Source organism: Zonotrichia albicollis, chromosome 17, assembly GCF_047830755.1.
Source record: "Zonotrichia albicollis isolate bZonAlb1 chromosome 17, bZonAlb1.hap1, whole genome shotgun sequence".
Lineage (NCBI taxonomy): Eukaryota > Metazoa > Chordata > Aves > Passeriformes > Passerellidae > Zonotrichia > Zonotrichia albicollis.
The window spans coordinates 12,423,348-12,446,157 of record NC_133835.1 but is presented as its reverse complement, the minus strand read 5'-3'; the positions used below and the strand labels follow the sequence as shown (position 1 = coordinate 12,446,157).

The 22,810-nt window shown below is 40.3% G+C and overlaps 1 protein-coding gene across 4 annotated transcripts in view; it reads left to right on the top strand.

Moving 5' to 3' along the window:
• The window catches only part of GNAS (GNAS complex locus), a 130,291-nt gene extending 109,337 nt beyond the window's left edge, over positions 1 to 20,954 (top strand). For all 4 annotated transcript variants that reach the window (XM_074553801.1, XM_074553802.1, XM_074553804.1 and 1 more), the window contains exons 6-12: positions 9,479 to 9,533; positions 9,880 to 9,953; positions 10,379 to 10,437; positions 11,541 to 11,661; positions 12,603 to 12,733; positions 13,235 to 13,302; positions 14,160 to 20,954. In XM_074553801.1, the coding sequence (XP_074409902.1) occupies positions 9,479 to 9,533; positions 9,880 to 9,953; positions 10,379 to 10,437; positions 11,541 to 11,661; positions 12,603 to 12,733; positions 13,235 to 13,302; positions 14,160 to 14,306 (655 nt within the window). In that variant the 3' untranslated portion in view covers positions 14,307 to 20,954. The remainder of the gene's footprint in view (positions 1 to 9,478; positions 9,534 to 9,879; positions 9,954 to 10,378; positions 10,438 to 11,540; positions 11,662 to 12,602; positions 12,734 to 13,234; positions 13,303 to 14,159) is intronic.
• The last annotated feature ends 1,856 nt before the right edge of the window (positions 20,955 to 22,810 follow it).

Below are 22,810 nucleotides of genomic sequence, written 5' to 3'. Positions count from 1 at the left end.
ACCCAAAGCAGCTGAACAACTTCCTCATTTTAACATTGCAAAACAAGCCAGTAAGAGAATAAGGGATTTAAGAGTTGTCTCAAAATTCCCCTTCCCTCACCCACACCCCTCACTCCAGTCCTGTCTGGATTCCACATTTTGCACCCCTCACTCCCCTCTGTGAGCCAGGGACTGCCATGGAAAACCTCCCTGGGACTCTGGCTGAGAGAGGAAACAGGAGGAGGTTGTGCCTTGTCAGGGATTTTACTTTTCCTGTGCACACTTCATTCTAAATTCTCTGTGACTCCAACACTAAAAGCACACAGCTTAGAAAAGTCCGCATGAAAAAACACATTTTGCAAATGTTAGAATATGTTTTGTAAATACAAAGTCTGTCCTACTGTGTTTTACAGTCATTTGAATGACTAGAGCTTTTTGTACTATTTTAAGGTCTTTTATAGCCAGCTGTGTCTTTTCAGAGGTGAGATTTAAAGTTCATATTTTTGTAATGATTTAAATTCTGCTTCAGAGTGAGTTGAGTCAAGTTAGGTCGGTGGTGAAGAGGGGGGAAGGCCAAAATATTGTATTTAAAAGATTCTAAAATGACTTGTCATGTCCCTTGTTAAATCAGGGCTGTTTGTGAGTCTTTGTAAAGCCACATTATTCTACGTGGTGTCCATTTTAATTGCAGGCTTAAAAGCACTAAATACCCAAATGCAGTTTGTGGAAACACGGCATAGCCAGTGGTGTGCGTTGATGCTGTCACAGACACACGAGTAAGCAAAGATGGAGGGTCTGTATTAGATTTTCCTTTTAAGAGTAGCAAAACACTCCACAAAAAGCAGAACCATGGGACTGGATGACTGAAAGGTTTTTCATGGGGAATGAAAGAGGACTGCACTATTCCAGAACCGTGGTGACTCCTCTGAATGGCTTTTCCACAGAAGCAGTGTGGTCACCTTTATTGTTTACCTTTGATTTTGGCTTCAAGCTTGATTTCTTGCTCCTTTTATCTGCCTGAGAGTAATGTGTGCCAGGGACAGACAAGCACTTAAACTTGACTTCTTCATTTTGTTGTATGGCAGAGCACAGAACCAGATATTTGCTTTTCACTGTAGCCAAAGATGAGTGTCCCTGCACTGCTCAAAATTCACAGTATAAAACGCTGTTGTAGCTCTGTGTCATTTGCCTGGTTTAAAATTATATTTTTTAAATCTGCCTGGTATTAAATTTTGTGATCAAGCAAATGTTTTCAAGAAAAAGAAAAAAATAATAACTGTATTATTATAACTCAGTTCCAAATGAGAGGTGTGCTCTTTACAGATGCTTTCAACTCCAGGTGCCAGTTTGTGCCTCTGCTTTTTCAGAGGCCTGTAGTTGGTTTTGCTTGGTTGAAAGCAGAACATTTAAAGAAGAAGGACGGGGGGAAGCCACATTGCTCTGAGGAGAGCAAAATCTGAAATGTGAGCGCTGTGAGGTGTGGGACTGTCAGCCAGCAGGTCCTCAGTCCTGTCCCAGGCCCTTCCAGCCCCATCACAGGACAGAAATGAACATTTCAGTGTCCTGTCAGCAGCATCAGAGTCACCATCACTGCCTTTTTGCCAGAGAACCCAACTTCCCAAAGTTCTGAACAAAAATCTCAGCTGGGATGGTGCTTAAGCAGACAAGATTCCAGCACTGGATTTCTATCTTGCATCTAAATATACACAAACTATTTTTGTGAAGATCTTTGTACAAGTGTATCTTGAAGTCCTCCCTCAGCCCCCTGCTCAGGGCCCAGCAGAGCTTTGTCTCCCCATTGTTTGGGCCCATCTCCCCCTCATCTTTCCCCCAGACAAAATGAGAAAGTTTGTCTCTGATATGGGCCAGAAAGGCTAGCTTGTAGTCATGTATGAGTTGCTTTCTTAAGAAAAAAATATCTTTTCTATTATTTAAATCAAAATTTGCAGCTGGTCATAGGTTCTTAGACTAACCTGGAGTATCTTTATAAAAACCAATAAAATAAATTAAAGTGCGTTATCCAAAATCCTTCTGTGCAAGCTGCTGTTCCTGGTGTGCCTTGTTGAGGTGCAGGGAGCAAACTGGATGTGGGGAAAGGCAGGGGAGTTTACACACAGCTCAGAGCCTGCCTGGAAGTAACTCTACAATTTTTAGCAATGAAAATATCCATGTAGGGACCTAAAGGAATCCTGTGGGCTGATGGTGCAGCTTGCAGGGAGTGCACACACGGTGCCTTTTTGGCAGACAGAAGAGATTTTACTGTGGCTTAATGCTTATTATAGTTGCAGTTTCTTGATCACCATCTGTAGTCTCTATTGGTTTTTGATAGAGCAACTAGGATTTTATATTTTGGGAGTGGTGTTCTCTGTGTTGTATCACGCTGACTTACTACTTCCAGTGGCTGTGAAATAACAAAATCTCACAACTTCAGTCTGGTTCCTGAGCTGCTGCTTTCCCGTGCTGCAGAAAATATTGAATCTCCTCGTTATACAAATGGCTTCTGTTGAGTAATATTGACAAATACACTGAATAACATTTTTGACATAACATTCTGTTCCCACACAGATAATTTGGATGTAATTGAATGGGTTGATCAAGAGCCTGTGCTAAAAATACGACATTTTGTCACCCAGTAAGTGGGAGAAAGCGCTTGCTGCAGAGGCAGTGGGGCAGCACAGGGATGTGCTGTGGTGCAAGGGGACGATGCTGAGAGCAGCCCTGCACAGCATTTGGGAGCCCTGGCCCTCTCCAGGCTGCCTGGGGCTGATTTTAGCTGGAGCAAAGGCTCCAGGCCGGCAGGATCCCAGCCAGGATCCCTGTCACACCCGCAGCAGTGCTCCATGAGCTTCAGCCAAAAATGTACAGAAATACTTATGAGGGGGAAGATTGGAGGATCTCTTTTCTTCCCTTCTGTTTTTCCTCATTTTAATGGTCTCCTGGGCAAAAGGCTGCATTGTTACAGTTTCAAAAGCGGGGTGGTTGTGCTGCAGACGGGTGGGGAAAAGAAAGAAAAATAGACCTTAGAGAAAGGCTGGCTGTTTAGTATGCAATAAAGTGACTTTTATACCTCTCCCAATCTCCTATCAAATAAATCTCGTGCTAACAAGCAATCAAACCCGTTTCCCTGCCCTGCTCTGCACAGCCCGAGCCACATTGTACCTTTCCAGCCTTTGAAACTGCCTGTGCCTATTTTTATTTGTCAGGCCGGGGCTGGGCTGGCCCCATTCCAGATGTGTCTCACAAGATTTGGTGCTGATGAGCTATTTATAGCCCTGTGGTTCCATTGTCATGGCAACCGTGCTAGAGGCCAAGGCGGCTGGGAGCTATTTCTGGACTTGTGCTGTAATGTAAAACTGATTGGGAAAGTTAGTGCATCCTCTAAGCCAGACTAACTTTAGACAGGCGGAGAGAGGGGGGGAAAAGGAAAAAAGAGACAACTACAACCTCTTTAAATAGATTTTTCTCTTTCTCCTACCTTTTCCCCATTTCCCTTTTGGAGTGCTGGCAGAGTTTGAAGGGTGCTTTGCCTTCTGCTGGGTTTGTCTGAAATTCATTCATGCCTGCCGGGGTTGTGCTGCTTTCATCAGGCGCTCTGGGAAGCTGCCTGCGGAACCAGCCTCGTTTTTAGGGCAAGGTTTGAACTTCCCAGAGACACAAAACTAAAGGGGCTTTGCTGGCACGTCCTGGGTTTTTTGGGATAGCTGCAGTTCTTTGTACCCCATAGTTTTAATACTCTATTTTTTGTGTGTGCTTCATGTTCTCCACGCCATATAAGGAACTGTAACCTTGATTACCACAAGATGATTCCAAATATATGGAGTCATACTTTTCAGCTTTCTCGTTATTTGCTTCAAAATTAGACCCATGGTGCCCCTCCGCCTCCAAGTGGCTGGAATGCTCGAGGTTCTTCTGGAATTACAGCTGGGGCCGCTCTCAAAATCACTTTTCTGGGATATGTGTGCGTTGACACCATCTATAATTAAATTCTGAGCTTTAGACTATTTGAAAACCTTTCTTACAGTTTCGAGAAGGAAATCATAATAATGCTTTGACTTGAAACTGGAAATCAAAAAGTGTTTGCAGCTTCTTGGGAAAGTTTTCTGGAGACTTCAGGTTTTCTTCTCTTCACGTTTTGTGCTACATTTCGAGGTTCATTTCCAACATAAATCTGGTTTTCAATGGGATCCTTATGTCTGAGGACTGACATGGAGAATGTTGTTACAGGAACATCGTGTAGGTGCAATATGGAGCTCTCCTAATTATGCCAATAGTACTTGGTACAGTACTGTGCCTATGTGCCAATCTCTATAAAGATTTTTTTTCTCTTTCCTAATTGTAAAGTTGTTAAAGTAATTATAAAGTTTTTGTAATTTATTTTCTCTCTCCTTATCTAGTTTTGTTTAGGGAGAAAATAGAGCTTTACCTTTCTGAGCATTTTCAGTTTTCCAGTAATGTTTGTGGCACATTTTTAGTGACCACCTCAGCAGTAAAATCTCCCCCTTTGCAAATAATAGAAAATACCAGTACATCTGTAAAAAACAGTCAAAACCTACTGATGTCCCAGCTTAGATTTGTAACTTAATTTGAGAAAAAACCTGACAAGTTTGGTTTCATGTGCTGCCCATGTTTGCAGGACACTCTAAATATCAGCAGATTGAACGTTTGGTTGTTTTATTTGTATCATTCCTGTAAATCTGCCTGCAGTTCTGCTCCTCTTGCAAAATAAACCAGCTGAAATCCTTACTGCAATTTGAGGAATAGGATTCCCCCTTCTCCCCTGCTTGCTTTGAGCAGCAGAAAGGGACAGAGTTGAGAGACAGTCAATTCATTCACACACAAATATCATTTTAAAAGAGAGTTTTCTATCTTTGTGCTCATCCTGTGTCTGGCTCAACATAGACAGCATAGCTGAAGAAATAATTTACCAAATAGTTAACTGCAAAGCTTTTAGAAAGCTTTGCTGAATAACATAAAGGATTATGACAAAGACTAAAAAGGCAGGAAAGCAGAAGTAAAGCATGGTCTGTTCTGAAAAATAAAAAATTGTTTACAATAAACACTGTTAATGTTGAGTTAATTTTCAGCTTAGTTCTGCTAGAGTGTAGATAAATAAAAATCCGCTGGGCATTTGCACAGTTTGGTGTTTAGGGTGATCAGTAAAAAATATTAATTTCTTTCTGGTCACAGAAACCTGAATTGGAAAGACTGTTTTAGAGGTGATCAGGGGAAATGCCAGTGTAATTCTTAGTAATATCTTGATAATTCTTAGTAATATTCTGGTGGGTTCTTAGTAATATCTTGGTAGAAACACATGACTCAGTGGAAATGAAAAATGGAAAATCATTTCCACTGACTCAAGGGACTTGGGGCAATTAACTACTCTGTGCCTGCCTTTAAAACAGGGTTATGCCATGTGTGCATTCTGGGGTGAGATGGTGGAGGCAGGAAATGCAGCTCAGTGAAGGCAGGCAGGAGCTGGAAGTCTGATTTACTGTCTGTAAAATACCTCGAGGCTTTCAGAGGCAGGGAACTTCACAAATGCAGAGTTTCACTGCTACTGTTGAGGTTTATAAGTTATAAATAAATGCTGTCTTTAGTTGGGATTGAAATCTTGATTTCACGAAATGTCTTTCTGACACTGAAGATGAGATCAGATTGTGTCTTTTAAGGGAGACATTTTATATGAAAATTCAAGTTATGACTTGACCAGAAAAATAAAACTGATGGAAATAAAGCTCCTCAAATATAGGTGTGTTGTCAGTTTGAAGACACTCTTCCAGTGTTGTTCTAGGCTGAAAACAAAAGCTCTTCTTCACAAAGCAGAAAAAAAAATAATTCCTGTGTGCCAACCATTTTGTCAGATGAGAGAGAGAAACATTTCAGCTGCTGTTTATTGAGGGGGCTGTCAGGAAATGCTGAGGAAGGAGCCCGAGTTCCCTCCCGTGCTGCCCCAGCCAGGGAGGCCGTGCTGGCCTTAGGTGGGGGATTTTGTGTGTCACACACCTTTCCAGCAGGGAAAACAAGCTGCCCTGCTTTGTCTGGCTCTGCTCAGTCAGGAAATCCCTCCATAGGGATAAAGCAGCTCTCTCTGGATGAAAGAACTCCAGAATAACTCAGGTACTGGCATAGATCTTCAGCTGAAAACTGGGACATGGCTTTGACATAATAGTTTTAGTTAAGACTTGGAAAGAATTGAGGATACATGTATGGCTTAATTACTCAGACCTGCTGGAGCCAAGGAGAGCCTCTGTGTAGCTCTCTGTGAATCTGCCCTTAAAATTAAAGACACTTTATCTGTCACAAAGATCTGCTTGGAGCACTTCACATGTGGTTTTCCTTCCCTAAGCTAAAAAAGGGACACAAAAGTGCAGCTTTTTTTAATTTCAGATTGTTTTATTTTTTTGTTAATACCTTTTATTTAATATCTCAGAGCACAGGTGGTGCTGTCCTAGAGCTGCTTCCTCCCAGTGTTGTTGGCTACAAATAACCTGAAATCTTTTGAGGTTTTTCTGTCAGTGTGTGTCAGAGCAGTATCAGTGTTTTATAGCACAGGCAGAAGAGCCTCTTATACGTGACAGAATTTTGCAGAGCAGTAGCTGATCCTGTTATTTAGTCATGTCCAGAATGTGGCCCAAAGTGAGAATTGGCAGCAATGCTGAATGAATTATTTGCTTTCTGGAAAATAGCTTTTCCATATAATCTCTGGGAAGATTTTACAGAACAAAAGAACAACACTAACTTTGTAACTTGGTTCAAGGCTTGCTCGCAGTATAAAATTTGGTTTTGTGGTTTGACAGTTTTATGTGAATTATTTCATCAAGGTCACTTCTGTTTCTCCCTGTAAGTTCACTGCTGACACAGTAGATGGTGGGCACCTCTCCAGGAGGCTCAGAACAATCTCACAGCAGTGAGTTCAGCACACAAAGTCGCACTCAAGTGGCCTCACTTATGTTTTGGGTAGAGCATAGCAAGAATTAAAAATAGAAATTAATGATGGTGAATTTGTGTTTATTTTGAATTGGGCTTTGTTCTCATCTGACTGGATTATTAGTTTAATTTAGTGGATAAATTGTTTGGTTTTGACTAGCATTGACTGAGAAGTCTCTGAACTCAGTGTATTGATGTTTTCTGAACTCTCATGCTCCCGCTGTTGCTCCTTATTTTAGGTGTATCAGAGCCGATCAAATTTCTGCTCCCCTTTTCTGCTCACATTTATTTTTACATTGACCAACCAAAAGAACAATTCCCTCTCTTTACATGTGAACAAAAAATCAAACTGCTTTTAACACCTTTAGCCCTTTCTAAAGCTGCTGCAGCAGACTTTGAGGAAAGGCACAAGGAAAAATCTTCATGGAAGACATCACTGTGCTCCATTTTCCCCAAAATGCCCTGGAAGCAGGAGGGGTTTTCTGGTGTCTGTCACAGTGAAAGAATTCCTTCTCCAGGGAGCATTGTTAGGGGTATCAGATGTTGCTGAATGTTAGAGCTTGTTTTGGGGGGAAGAAGAAATATTTATTCCATTTGAATTTGTTTTACCTGGCATGAGCGTTGCTGTTGGAATTCATCTCTAGTACAGTACTACTGCTCCTATGTGGCTGATGTTTTTCAAGGAAATCATGGGCCTAAAAATAGTCTGCATAAACAACAGTAAGAGGTTTGTACTTTCAGTTCCAGGTTTTAGCAATATCTTGTTGTTATTTTCTAATTTTCAGTTTCCAAAATCCATTAAGCTGATTAGCTGAGTGTTTAAAAATAAAACAAAAAAAAATCCAACAAAAAAAAAACCCCAAAACAAAACCAAAAACCCACCTCTTGTGGAACCCAGCATAAAATGTTCTGCTTGGATAAATTCATCCAGAAATGCAGGGTGATTGCAGTAATCACCTTTGTATCTTGATGAACATGTTCTGTTCGGAACATTTTTCAAGCATCCTCCAACTTGTGAAATTGCCACGTGATTCTGAAACTGCTCTGAGGGGAGAGGATGGGGTGGAAACACTCGTGCTACTTGGAACTCAGGGCTGTTGTACTTATTTAACATCCTCTGTGTACTGAACACTGAGTTTTATATCTTCCCTTTGGATTAAAAAAAAAAAAAAAAAAAGAAAAAATTACTTAACAGCTTGGAAGATATGAGGAAAAAAAAGCAGTTTGCAAATTGCAGAGCACAGTTTGTCACCACTTTATCCTTGTGAGTCTGTGGCCATGTCACGTTCCCTGATGGAAATTGATCTTTGCACTTTGTCTCACGTGTTTTTGTAACGTGTTAACTTAAGGTACGTTTTAATGTGTTTAAAATTCTTTAATTCAGTCTAAACAAAAATTAATTTTCACGTGTCTCTGAAGCAAGATCATCTAGAAAAGGACATTGTACTGGAGCCAAAATACAGGATTTTTCCCCCCCTTTCCCTGCTCCTCATTAGGTGTTTTAGGAGGTCAGGTGGGGCTGAAACTGGGGCTGAGTTGTGTCAGTGGTGGCTTTAGTGGGAGTTTTTTGGGGTTTTTGATTTGTGAATCTGGGACAGGGCTCCCTTTTCTCCCATTGAAGCTGTGGCTGTTGTTAGTTCACATTAAAGAGGCAGGGAAAACTCACCTTTCCTTTGTGATCTCTGCTTCAGACAGAAAACAATTCATGCAGAGGAATTTCCAAGGGAGCTCAAGGCCTATTGGTTTAAAGGCTGATTAATCATTAATGTAGGGGTGAAGCGTTGCTGAAGTGGAAGGGGCTGAGCAAGGGGCACCTGGTGTGGGGCACTGGGGACAAACACCATAAATCTGCACCCTGAGCTGCTGCTTTGCCACCACAACAAAGCAGAATTCACTGATTCCTTGAGATTTTTGCTCTTTGAGATTAAGTGAAAGATAATTATGAGGTTGTAGTTAATTGGTAAAAAAAAATTTAAATACTCCAGAATATCATCTGTAGGTAGTGCCTAATGAATTTGGATGAAATATATCTCTTATTACCCATTAAACCAGCTACTGCTGCTGCTGCAGAAAGTAACTGAAACAGCAGCTGATAGGAAAATCAGTGTCCTCTCTCACTTGTACTGAAATTGCTTTAGGGCTTCCATTTATCTAAAGAACTACAGAGTTGAGAAGTTGTTTAAAAATCCTCATTTTACTTTCCGGGGAAATACATGTGGGCAATTTGCTCGAGTCGTCGTTTCAGGTTCTCAGCAGCAGTTCCAGGGTGGGATCCCGTGAAGGAATGACCCAGATGAAACCCCGGGGTGTTTCTGGGGGGAGCCGGCGGGAGGGGCGGGATGGGGTTCCCAGATGGATTCACTGGGCTGCGCTCAGCCCTCTGCCGGCCGCTGCTGGGAATGGTGCAAAATCCCCAATTTTGGCCTTCCAGCGTGAGAGTTTTCATCGTTCTGTGAGCCTGAGAGCATTAAAATGCACCAGAATTTACCTGGGAACTGTCAGTTACTAAAGCCTCAGACATTTTGACTTATTTGAGAGTGATGAGTTTCTCTTTTTTCTTTCCTCTCTGCAGTTTTCTAGACAAGATTGACATAGTCAAACAGAACGAGTACACCCCGTCTGACCAGGTACGTGGGGCTTTGGGAGGAAATTGCACCATTTATCTGCCCCTTCATCTTTGGGGTAATTAATTCATTTTCTAATCACCATTTCAGATACTGCCATGCATTGTACATATTTAGTATTCCAGTAAAAATGGCTTGGTCCTTTGGATTATGTTTATACACATAAATGATGTACAAAGTTACATCACTTACAAGATTTCCATCGTGTTTCTGTGACAATGAACACTCCAGTGCTGTTCCCTGGTGTTGTAGTACAGCATGGACAAAAAGGGGTTTATTTCCATTGCTGGATATAGAGAAACTCACCAAGTATCTGTGTTGAATCAATGCATTTCCCCTTATGCTTTAGGATCTTCTCAGATGCAGAGTTTTGACATCAGGAATTTTTGAAACCAAGTTTCAGGTGGATAAAGTAAATTTCCAGTAAGTATAATTATTTCTTTTTTTATGTTTTTGCAATTTTTAATACAACACAGACAAATACCAAGGTAAACTGGGAGGAGAGCCTACCATATATTTATTGAGCCTCCTGTATTTCTCAAGTATCAGTGTTTAATAGAAAGGAAGTATTTTATGGTTTTCTAATTTAGTAGTCTGGCTTGAAAATGAAATGCTAATGGTGTGCTTCATTTTAAATCACAAAGAACAAAACGTTTTAAATCTATTTTCTCTGCATGCCTGTGTTCACGGATTGTTTACTTGTTCAGGTTCTTGTAATCCAAGATTCCCTTTAACTTCTGTAACACAGAAGTTCTAAGACTTCTTACCTTTTCTGTTTGCATGCAGACACAAGCAAAAAACCCAGCACAAAATGATTCTGACTGACTGGATTTCTGTTTTTTTCTCAGTATGTTTGATGTTGGAGGGCAACGAGATGAACGCCGAAAATGGATCCAGTGTTTTAATGGTAGGATAAGAATTTCTGGTGGCTTTATAAAAATAGTTCTCTGCAGAATTGTAGTGCCTAATCTTCATTTTCTCAACTGTGTGAAATCCATCATCTTTCCATATAGCTCAATAAGGAGTTATCAAACAGTCCCACAGCACTGAGTTTTTTCTTGACATGTAAGCTCCTGTAACTACACAGAACATCTTCAAGGAGAATGCAGGTGGAGAGGAATTTGAATTTGATAACTTCAGCTTGTCCATTTTTTTGGCTTCCCTCTCTTCCGTTAATCAAGTATTTTTGGAGGTGGCTTAGTGCATTATTTGCCAGCCTAGACTTCTTTGTTGTTTGGACAAAATAGCAATGAAGTTCACACAAAAACCCACCTTTTTGTAGAACAGTTACAGTGAGATCCTAGAGATGCAACTTGGAATTCATGGCAAATTGCTACAGTTCCTGTCACAGAATCACCTGGACACTGTGTGTGTGGACGGACTGGGCAGTATTTCCTTCTGTGCTGTCAGTAACAGATTTGTTTGGGTTTTACCTCTGCTCCTTCCTCTTCCTGGTGCCTCATGGGCTGACTCATCTGTGCTGAGGGAGAGGAGCCTGGCACAGGGAGGGACTGGAGCAGCTCAGGGATCCTGATCCTGGCAATGCCTGCCAGGGAGGAGATGGGGCTCCGAGCACTGAGACACATACAGGGGGACCACTGCAGTTAACCATGAATTCCCTGCAGCCTGCTGCTGTTATTGCTGCTCTTTACACAAATCAAAAGTGCTGTTTGTCCTGAGGTTTTCCCCCAAGGACCTTTTCTTTACACATTTTAAATCTTCTTTAAATTCTCCTCTTGGCTTTCTTCAGTTTCTCTCTCTTGCTCCAGTTCCTTTCTTTCCTACATTTTCTGTCATTCTGTCAACTTCTGTTCTGGGGCCTGCCTTGCCTGTCTTCCATGGTTTCTTCACTTTCCTTTTTGATTCCTTTACTTACAAAGCTGTCAGCAGCAGCATCCCAGCCTGTTCTCTGCAGGGAGCTGCAGGTCTGGCAGCTTCTTACTGAACTTCATTATTCCTGGATATTTCTTCAGAAGCTTGGCATTAACTCAAGGGTGTTTCTTGCTTTAGATGTGACTGCTATCATATTTGTGGTGGCCAGCAGTAGCTACAACATGGTGATACGAGAGGACAATCAGACCAACCGGCTGCAGGAGGCACTAAACCTCTTCAAGAGTATCTGGAACAACAGGTCTGTGAAAGGCACTTCTCACTGAGGTTCCTGGTCCTGTCACCACTCGTGGAGGGGCCTGGCTGGGACAAAGTTCATTTTCTCCATGACAGCCCATAGGGTGTCGTGGTTTGGGTTTTGCCCAAAACAATGCTGATAACACACTCACGCTCTGAGCAGTGTGTGCAGAGCCCTCTCTGTTCCTCACTCTGTCCCTGCAGTGAATCCTCAGGGACACAGGTGGGCAGATCCAAGCTGACCAGAGGTGTGATCCATGCCACATAACATCATTCTCTGCAGTAAGGGGGAAAAGAGGGGATTTCGGGAGGTTCCCCAGCTTGGGGGTATTGGTGTGCCCACAGGAGTGATTGCCTTTGCAACACTTCTTTTGTCCTCTCCTGGCTTTTACTTATCCCTCACTAATTGAACAATCATGATTTATATTTTATCTTGTCCCCCAGATATTTTTGCTTTCATTCTCCTTTTCCTCCCCCTCCACCCCCTGAGGAGGAAGGTGAGGGAGGAGCTGCCCGCCAGGGTTAACAGCACAGGGGGCTCTGTTGTTCCCATCTCCTGGCACAGTCTGGGCTGGTTCTTTGGTCACAGCCTCCCACCCCAGATGTTCATTAATCTCAGCTCATTGCAAAGAGCTCTGCACAGCCACTCATTGGTGGTTGCCATAATGAGGCTGAAGTAATTAGAGTGGTGATGGAGCAGTGCTCTGGGAGGTGGAAATCTCCCCTGGGGTGGGTTTGAATTAACAGCACAAAGTGGGGAGCACCTCAGGGTGTGCGCACCTGGAATTACACCCTTGGGATTCAGGTATAAAAAAACCTTTCCAAACCATTCCAGTGTGTCATATGGCCTTGTTTTCCAGACATCTTATGTGACTTAATTTATTTTAAGTTTCTGTATGATCTGGGCTGTGCCTCCTGACAGTGTTTGGTTTCCATTTTGCACAGGTGGCTACGGACCATTTCAGTAATCCTTTTCCTGAATAAACAAGATTTGCTAGCAGAGAAAGTTTTGGCAGGGAAATCTAAAATTGAAGACTACTTTCCAGAATTTGCTCGCTACACTACACCAGATGATGGTAAGATTTTTAAGTTTTGTTTGCAATTTTTCATTACATTTGTGATGGTTTTGGTAGCTTCAACTAGGGCTTCAAAACTCTTAAGCAGATGTAATCATCAAAGTCTTTTAGCCAAATTGTAATGTTGAATTTAAGGTACTAATAATGAGAGATTCCTGCCTCTTAAACATTTAATATATTAATAATTTCATCATGACAAAATCCTTTTACTTTGGTGTAGATCAGAATCTGACATTTTGTCACAAATGTGTCCTCAGGACTCCTCCTGATCCTGCCTGTGGACATTTCTCTTACCTGCCAAATGCCTGGTACTGTGGCCATTGTAATATTCCCTTGTTCTCCTGAAATCCTGCTGCTTTAAATAATGTCATGGTTTGTCTTGTCTCACAGTCAGTTTTGCCAAGGGGATTTCTGTCATATTTGAGGAATAAGTTGAGATTTTTAGGTGCTGTTACCAGAAAACACCTGTTTTAATGAGATGCTTCTTTTATTATTAATCAGCAACACCAGAGCCTGGTGAGGATCCCAGAGTTACAAGGGCCAAGTATTTTATTAGAGACGAGTTTCTTGTAAGTATTTCCTTTCTTTGCCTATTTCTTCTGTGATTCTTCCCAAACCCAAGCTCTTGCTCACCTTCTGCTGTTGCAAAGTGCTGTCACTTCTTGTGTTGTTTGTATTTAACATCCACATTGCATCAACCACTGTTATATTTGTGAGCTTTACTACTGTTTCTTAGCTGCTTTTTGGATATTTGTTTGTACATAAGTCAATAGTAAAAGAATTGGTGAGAATTAAGAAACCCCAAACAGAATGACAAGTGAAGTCCTGCTGTTATTAATGGGGCCAGGTTTTTATTCCATGCATTATTTCTAAAGATAGAGACTAATCAAGAGATGCCTCCTTTGTCAGATATTAATGTTCTTTTCGTATTATCTTTCCCAATACTGGTCAGCTGAAGCTATAATGGACATAGATTTTTTTATTTTAATATTGTTACAATTACTTGTAATGGTGAGCCTGGCAATCAAATTGTGGACTCATTTTAAAATGGAGCAAAACAAAAAGTTGAGGGAGGCTTTCTGTAAGTGTAAAGCAGGGATAAAAGCTTTGTACAGGGAGGCAAAATCCTGCTTTTTCATGGCCAAATGGACTAGGAGTTGAGTTGCTAAATCCTCCAAAGCTGCATATAAATAATGGCATTTTCCTGAGTTCTCATTCCTTTCTGAAATTCCCTAGCTTGCAGTGACCACCTCACCATATGAATTTCCTGTTCCAGGTGAAAACTGTGTGTGCATTTTGCACTTTTTGAAGGCACAGCTCACACACACACACACAGCTCACCTTCATTCACCGAGCTCTGGGGACGGGCTGGGGTTCCCCAGGGGGTTCTGTTGTTAACCCAGTGTCTCTCTCTTGCTCTGCACAGAGAATCAGCACAGCAAGTGGAGATGGAAGGCACTACTGCTACCCTCACTTCACGTGTGCCGTGGACACAGAGAACATCCGGAGGGTTTTCAATGACTGTCGGGACATTATTCAGCGCATGCACCTTCGCCAATACGAGTTGTTGTGATGGAGAGCACTTTTTTCTGTGTTTTGGACTCCTTGTTCCTTATTAAAAAAAAAGAAAAAAACACCCTTGCCCACATAGGGTGGAAGAGAACTGTTTGAATCTCCCATTGATTTGCACCCCTCAACTTTTTCTCCTTGCTGGACAATAGCAGCACTTCTAAGCTTGCTTCTGTACCCCTCGGACAGTTTGAGATGGCCCCTAACACTTAAAAGGCCATTTCCATGAGGATTCCCTAACACTGTTATTAACAAAAAAGAGAGAAAAAACCAAACCAAGCAAACAAACAAAAAAAAAAAGAAATAAAAACCTAATTAATTAAAAGCCCTGAATGTGGAGCACCTGAAAGAATTGGGGATGAAAAAATTAAAACGTTGAAACAAAAATTGGGGGAGAGAAAACTTTAAGTAATTTAGCACTGCTGTGGGCATAATCCTATAACCCGTGATCTCCACTTTGTATCACTCACTGCATCCGAGTAACGAAGGTGCCAAGTCACAGACCAAGGTTGAAGACAGACCCTTGAGTTTGGTTCTCTGACTGTAATGTGGCTTTGGGCGGAAATACTGACAATTCTCCAACAGACCTAGACAGTGCAAAAACCAACTGCTACCTTTCAGAAGGGTATTTTTAAAACCAGTCTTGGTGGTCTAAAGACAACCATGGACATTTATGAATTGAACTGCGTATGGCCTGTGATTGCAGAAAGAGTTAACCACACACTGTTTTCAGTTTGTCCACTGATGATCCCGTCTGCTCTAAAAATCATTATCTAGACTGTAGTCCTCACAGTCTTTCCCTTCTTTTTCTTCTTCCCTTCCCTCATTTTTTATTTTACTGCTGGATTATTATTCTTGTACAGACTGTAAAATGTATTATTTTGTACAACTTTATTGAAAATAACTTGTAGAAGATCTTTGTGCCTTGATTATGGCTGTACCTGTACAATGAGCTAAGATGTAAGTATGTTTGATTGCGCTGTACAGCTTTGTCAACCCTATCTGCAGCATTAGCTCAAGGTAGGGAAAATTTATCTGTAGTTTAGTTTTTCTGGTTTATAAAAGAAGGAAAAATACTGTTTAGTAAAAAAAAAAAGGAAAAAAAAGGAAAAAAAAAAAAAGAAAAAAGTACAAATTGTGCAAACTTAACCACTTTAAAAGTGAGGTCTTCAACAAGTGACCAGATGTTGCAGCATCGTGCTTTTTAATTTTTAGCTTTAATTCATTTAAATCTCTATCCAAATGCAAAACATGGCTTGTTTCTACATAAAACCAAATTTTGCTACAAATTATAAATGTTAGTCTTTGGTCATTCATAGTCCTTTTTTTTGCTAAAGACAAAAACAAACAAACCAGAACAATAACAGACACGTAGGGCATCATGCAGGTCTGGTGACCATCTCTAGACTGGGCCAAATACCCACCAACCTCGGCTTGCGCTGCGTGGGCAACGACAAGGAATGACAAGGTGTGCACTGCCCTTGGATTTGGCCACTGAATTCCAGTTTCAAATGACATTTTTATTTCTCTTTTAATAAAGAGATACTTTAGAACCTTTTTTTGTTTTATATTAACTATATAAGTAGCTTAAAAGTGAAGATGTGTGGATTTTTTCTTAAACTTGAATAATTTATGCAAATTATATGCTTAGAACAACATGTGGTACAGTAAAAAGAAAAAAGAGCAAAAATCACTGTAGCAATAAGAGAGCATGTAATTTTAGTAACTACTACACTGCTTTATATTTTATACCTAGGTGTTTTATGTCTCTGTGAGTGTGTTACTTTTTCATGTGTCTAAACCTACGTGTACAATTTGTACAGAGTCAGAAATTACAGCTGTAATAACACATCTAGAACAGTGTTAGCCTATATTACTCAAACACCCCTGTTCCCCCTTCATTTACACCCCTAAACTGATCTGGATCTTAACTGCAGTGACTTTAAAAGGAAAAGAAACAAAAACACCAAAATTCTTGCCTCTTTGCCTTTCACACTAGCTTCCCTCCACCCAAGAGACTTTGTTTGGGAAGAGATGCAGTTTAAATCCAAGTGAGGCTGGTCAGTGATGTCTGTGCAGCTAGATTTGCTTCAGGTATCGGATGCCTTTTCAATACTGAGAACTGCAACTGTTCAGAATTGTGACTTTTCATTTGCTTTTGTGGCTAAAGTCTTAAAATGAATCACACAGTCCATTTTCACTGGAGAGCAGGGATGTGAGGGAGTTACTGTCCCATCTCAATTCAGAATTACTTCCAGAAGACACTGAATTGCTGAAAAAATGTTAGCTGCAGTTGTTACTCGCCTTTCAAGAATGATCTTTCATGTTCACAGGTTTAGACAGTTGCCACCTGAACTTTGTAGAACTGTAGAAAACATGACTGAAAATAGGCCCCTCCAATTCAGAATGTATCCAGTGCCTGTAGGTGAAGGGCTGGCGTTTCCACTAGGTAAAAATGGGACACGCGTAGTGGAAAGGAAATTCATTGTGAGCCTTAATTTTAGTTACAGGAGCCAAAATCTTTATTTTAGTGCCAACCCTTATCTTTTTAAGCCTAGGAGGAGTTGGTGTGAACACCAAATTTATAAATGGAGAAAACCTGTAGTGGTGTGAGGAATGTAATCTCTTGTCTGAGAGAAACAAAGCACCTCCATTTAAAAAATTAATGAAATAAGCTTCTTCCTCTGACGAGGAGGACACATCATAACAATGAGCTATGTAAGACAGCAACAGTTTCAGAAACCTAAAGCTTTATATGAACAGATATGTTTAGGGGATGCTTTTTTTTTTTCTTATGTGAGGAAAAAGGCAATTGTTTTGAATATGGTTGAGTTGCACAAGTACGGAGCGTGTGTGTGTCTTAATGTCTCAGTATTGCCTTTGTTAGTCTCTTTATTAGTCCATGCAGTTTGGTGGCCTGGTAAATGCAAGTCTTATTTTTAACAGCTTTCTTTCTCCTTTTTTTTTTTTTTAAAATACAAAACCATAAAGCTTTAATGCTTGCTATTTAATAAGTAACTGTGTTTTCTTCTGTCTCTAATTTAGTGGCCATAATTTGCAGTTAATTGAACCATTCCAACCTAATGCTTACCCATATTTCTTAGTTTTGTTTTATTTATTTATTTGAACTTCTTGTTTTCATGATTGAGGACTGTCACTTCTGTCTCATTCATCTGTTTGGAAACTTCTGACCTTACAGCCAAAACTTAACTCATTCTACTCAGTATTCATCGTGATGCTGAAGTGTAAGATACCTGCAAATGTAAACACTACCACTTTTATTAATAAAAGCAAATACAGTGTTTTTAGGGCACATTTGCATCACTGTAGTTGAGGTTGTGTCAGTATTTCCATTGTAAACCTATGGAGGGTTGGCACCAAACTGCCCTAAGCTGAATCTTTGCCATACAAGGCTTCTGCTCAAGCGTGATTTTGGTGGGTTGGTTTTTCAACAGTTTCCAACACAAACTCTTGTTTCTGTTTTAAGTTATTCAACTGTTTTGTTAGATGGGGGTTGGTTTAAAAAGAAAACAACAAAAAACAACAAACAAACCTGGTTCAAGATTGTTTTTGGCACTTCTGTAACTCAGAAATGGTTTTGATTTTAAAACAACCTTCGGCAAGCCAGTAACCTACAATATGGTCTGATCACTTTGGGTATTTTGTAAAAATAATAATAAATTGTAGAGATGTTGTGGTTTCAAAATCAGCTACTGTGCATTTGCAGTAACTTATTTCAACCCAAGAACTTTTAGTAATTTGTGCATCAGAGCACACATTCAGTGTGGTGCAGCAGAGTAGGGATAACTCCTAAAGATTTTTTTCTTTTATAATAATGTGGAGAGATAAATCCACTACAGACTAGAAAAGGATTCAGCTGCCTCTGAAAGCATCAAAAACTGCTCTCAGAGGCTGAAACTGAAGCTCTGCAAGTTGGTAGGAGCAGACTTTGGTGCAAAAGCCTAGGAAGGCATCCTGGATCAGCTGTCATAGGCAGGAGTCCTGAGGGCTTTTCTTCATTTATCTAAAAACTGTTTGGATTCGTGGCATCAGGGCAGGATTTAAGTGAGGGCATGGCCTAGCTCCAGAGGAAGGGAGGCTAACACTGCTCCACTGTGCTGCACAGAATTGATACCTGCAGGCTAATTTCCTCCTGCCAGAAAATCTATGCACAGATCTGTTCATGTTCATGGCTTCAGAACTTGAGCACCTTGTAATTCCTCGTGGTGTGTTGTTGCTGTAAGTGATGGAGGATGTTTTGTATTATTTATCTTATTTTGCAGTGTCAAAAGTTATGTGCCAGTAAAAACAAAAGACAGAAACACAGGAGATTGACCCCAGAGCTGGAGGCAGAGCCCGTGACAGCTGAGTACCAGTCCAGTGCCTTAGTGACAATGCTCTTGATGATTGGTGCTATACAAATGTCTTAAGAGTGATAAAGTTGTTCTAAGTTATAAAATTCTGTGACTCATTGTGGAAGAGAGTAAATTCTCTTCTTTCCCCAACTGTACCTAATGTGCTGTGTGTATTCCTAACATTGCTGGCACTCCTAAGACCTCTTCCATGGAAGTAGATGTTAAAATTCCTACTAAATTTAATAGGCACGTTCAGGGCCATAGATTATTGTCAGTGGAAAATCTCACACAGGAGCAGGCCCTCATCTCTAAAATTCATGTTGAGTTGGTATAACAGTAAAAATATTTATGAGCAAGCATCTGTTTGCAGTCCAAAACTAAACTGTGCCCTTCTTCCTCAGCTTGCTATCTCTGAAAATTCATCTGTTGGGAAATAATCCTCCTGTTCTATAACAAACTTTGAAGCATCTTTGTAAATAAAATAAGCGACAAAAGGGATTTCTGAAGCTGTGCTGGTGAAAGCCTGACACTGAACAATCCCTCTGGTGACTGACAAGACAAATTCCAAGAGTGAGCCTGTTTTAATCCTGGTCATACTCAGCTGGCTTCAGTGCTGTGAGTGGATGCAGGTCAGGGTAGGTAAAACTGCTTCAGAATTTTACTGTGGTGCACAGACTGCTAAAATTTGAGCCATAAGTACTGGTTTGTCATTAATTGTTTTGATCCCTGATTCTCATTAAGAGCTCAAACTTCTTTTTATCCTGGTTATTTTCAGTGTACTGAGCTGAGCAAAATGGGTGCAGTATAAAGCACAAATCTGACCTGGAAAAGCAACATGGGAGGAGGTGGGAAGGCAAATAAAATCTCTCACTGCTTTAAATGTAAAAATAATAAGGTGGAGGTTTTTGTCTGACATCTGTGTCCTATAAATTTAGCCTGGTCCTGTGGAAAACAGGGATTTCACCAGGGTAACAACAGCATTGATACCTCTGTACCATGGATAACTGACCAAATATGTAATAGATAATTAAAAATCCACCAAAAAATAAACTTACAGATTTTCCTAATTTTTTTTTCCCCGTAGGAAGTCTGACTCAAAATAATTGAATGACAGAACAAAATAAAACCTTTGAACATTGTCCCAGATAGCGAGAAGGATAAATTTTTGAGGGCAAAGGGATTTTTGTGTAACATGCTTTCTAATGCTGGGATACCAGCAGACAAATGTGAGCTAATTCAAAATTAAAATGTGAATTTATCTCTTCACTTTAATTTACCCAGTCATTTCATTGAATGAGTTGGCTAATTAATTTTTTAATTTATATTACACAAGTTGGGAGAAACAGAAGCCTAGGACAGAGGCAGTAATGTTGGGAATTCTCTCAGTTCTGTTGTTCTGTCATGCAAACTATTGTTTTAGGCTGTGAATTTATGTGGATTATTAACAGTGAAGTACAATGTTTCTATCTGTAGCTTTCTGGTATTTGATGTGACTTTGGAACTGTATCATTCTTGCAACTGAAATGCCAGAGTGCCCAGAGGAAGGAGCAGCTGTGTCAGGGTTAGGAATTGCCACACCAGAGGGGCACATTCCAGTTCTTTTTTTGCTACATTTTCAGTTTGCTGCTGGCAGGATCAGAAGAGCTTCCACGAAAAGACAAATTATGGGTTGGGTGATAGAACTAAATCCTGTGGAAGAACTCAAAATATTAATGAGAAATGTTTCAGACTGGTGCTGAGGTGGAGATGTGTCCTGAGGGCTGGTGAATATCTCAGTAGTTTTAATCTCTGTTCTCTTACTGATTGAAGGCACAACATCCAAAATGAAGTAACAAATTGTGACAGTTTTGGTGCTAACCCTGAGTTCTGTTTCTCACAGGGCAGAGCTCTGCTGGGTTACAGATTTTGTCTGGAAGCCCAGAGCAGCCACCAGCAGCAGCTTTTGGGAACCTGTTTGTGATTTAAAACCGGGAAAATTAACAGCCAGTTGTTGTGTCCTGCAGCAAGGCCCAAACCCTGCTGCCCCTGGGTTCGGCTGCTTTCTCCTGTCCTCACCCCCTCACTCCTGGAATGGTGTGGTTGATAAGAGAATAGAGCAGAAAGAAAGGTGTGAGACAACTTCAGAGTTCAAAATCCATCACCTTGGACCCTGAAAAAGAGATTTAGGGGGGAAAAATCTTCATTCCCCAGGTGAGTGACCCAGTCTGGCATCCTCATACAAATTTTCAAGGTCAGAGAATGAATCTATTCCACAAGGATAAGGGTTATCCAGTTAAGGGACTAAAAAAAAAGAAAAAGGCACAACAATTAGAGCTGGGAGATAATTTAGTGGAAGATGAGTTTAATGATCAGCATGAAAATCAACTGGAACTTGCTTTAAAGCAAGAAAATGTTTCCACCACAGGCTCATCTTGAGAAGCACTTGGGGCATTGGGAGGCTCAGTGTTTAAAGCAATCTTCAGCATATAAATACAGTTCCAACTTTTAAGTTGACATTTGAGGGACACTGCAATGACACCACATCAGCAACCTCCAAACCACCTTGTTTTGTCTCAGAATATTCTTGGTTACCTGGTGAAGTGTTGTGTGTTCAATGTCTGGAATTACTGTTACCAGTACTCGAGGTACAAACAGAAATGCTTCGTCTTGAGGCTCTGCTTGAGAAGGAAGAACTCTTTAGCCAAAACTCATTAGCCTAATGATGCTGCTGTAATTTCCTACTCCATTGGAAAGTTATTACCTTAACTCTAGTTGAATGTATTGGCTGCTTTGTAAAGGGCTAACGATTACAAAAATACAAATTTATGCTAAAAGGATTTGTAGAGGGCGAGGAGCAGAGGGAATGACAGAGAATGCCAGGGTGGATATTTTTAAAAAAACATATGAATAAAAGGCAAACAGTTTTGTTGGAAGTTGGCTCTTCTGTTTGGGATTTTTCTTCTATATTTTAGGAAGGAAACAAATGAAGTTGGAGGATTTCACTCAGCCCTTTAGGCACCAAATCCTGGAGTACAGTTGTTTAATAATTTGGTGAAAAATCAAGCAAGTTTTGATAGTTGGAAATGAAACTTGTCATTATCCCCATTTGATACTTTATTTTTCTGTTAAATAATAACAAAAAGGTACAAAAAGAAAAAATAATGCAATTTTCCATTTTCCTGTACATCTGGCTCTTATTCACACACTTTCACTTTCCAGAATGTTTTACTGCTTCCTCAAATCATCCAGCAGAGACACCAAGGCCGACCTTCACTCGATATTTATTGCATCCAAATTTTCTGTCTCAAAATTTATCTCAAAATTTCCTCTCTGCCTCATCGAAATCTCATTAGATAGAAATTGTCACCCAAGAATATTTTACACATAAAATGTAGTCAAATATGCATTTAGGGGAAAATTTGTTGCATTTGTTGCTGCATAATAAAACCTTTCAGGGACATTCAGGTAAATCTAAGTGCTTTTAGTCACGAACATTTCACTGATACTTTGCAAAACAAAAATCCATAAGGGGGAATGCAGTTAAACCCAAGAGATGACCAACATTGTTTCCATTCAAAATTGTAGAGGTTTTGTTAGCAAAATCCATTTCTGGTACATTTAATATTTCATTGCATTTTAAGTGATATCTTGAAACTGTTTGGTTTAATCTGATTTTACCTCGTGTTTATTGACCTGAAGTGAGGCAAGCTTGGATACTGCAATTCTGCAAAGGGCTATTCAGCAAATGTCTGGCTGTTACAGATCTCTAGTTTCCTTCTCAAGGGAAGCTGAAAGTAAATGCTTTGAGTATTGTTCATTCTTTATATATTAAAAAAAAATCTTTAATCTTTTTCTGTTACTGCAATCAAAATAAAGAGATATAAATATATAAAGATGAAAACTTCTAGTTTTAAGATTCAGGCACTGAAATTGTATCATAAATGTCTAATATCACTATGTCTCTTAATGGCAGTTGGTGCTGGGGACTGTTCCCATTTTCTACTCTATTAATCAGGAAGTTTTGTAGCATAATTACCACTGAAGTCCCACAAGTCCAACTGTTGTCACCAGACAAAACTTTTACCTGCTCTGAAAATGCTTTACTGAGGCTAAGAGTGTTCCAGGCCATAAATTCTGAAATTCTCTGGGCTGCAGATCCCACTGTCCTGCCCAG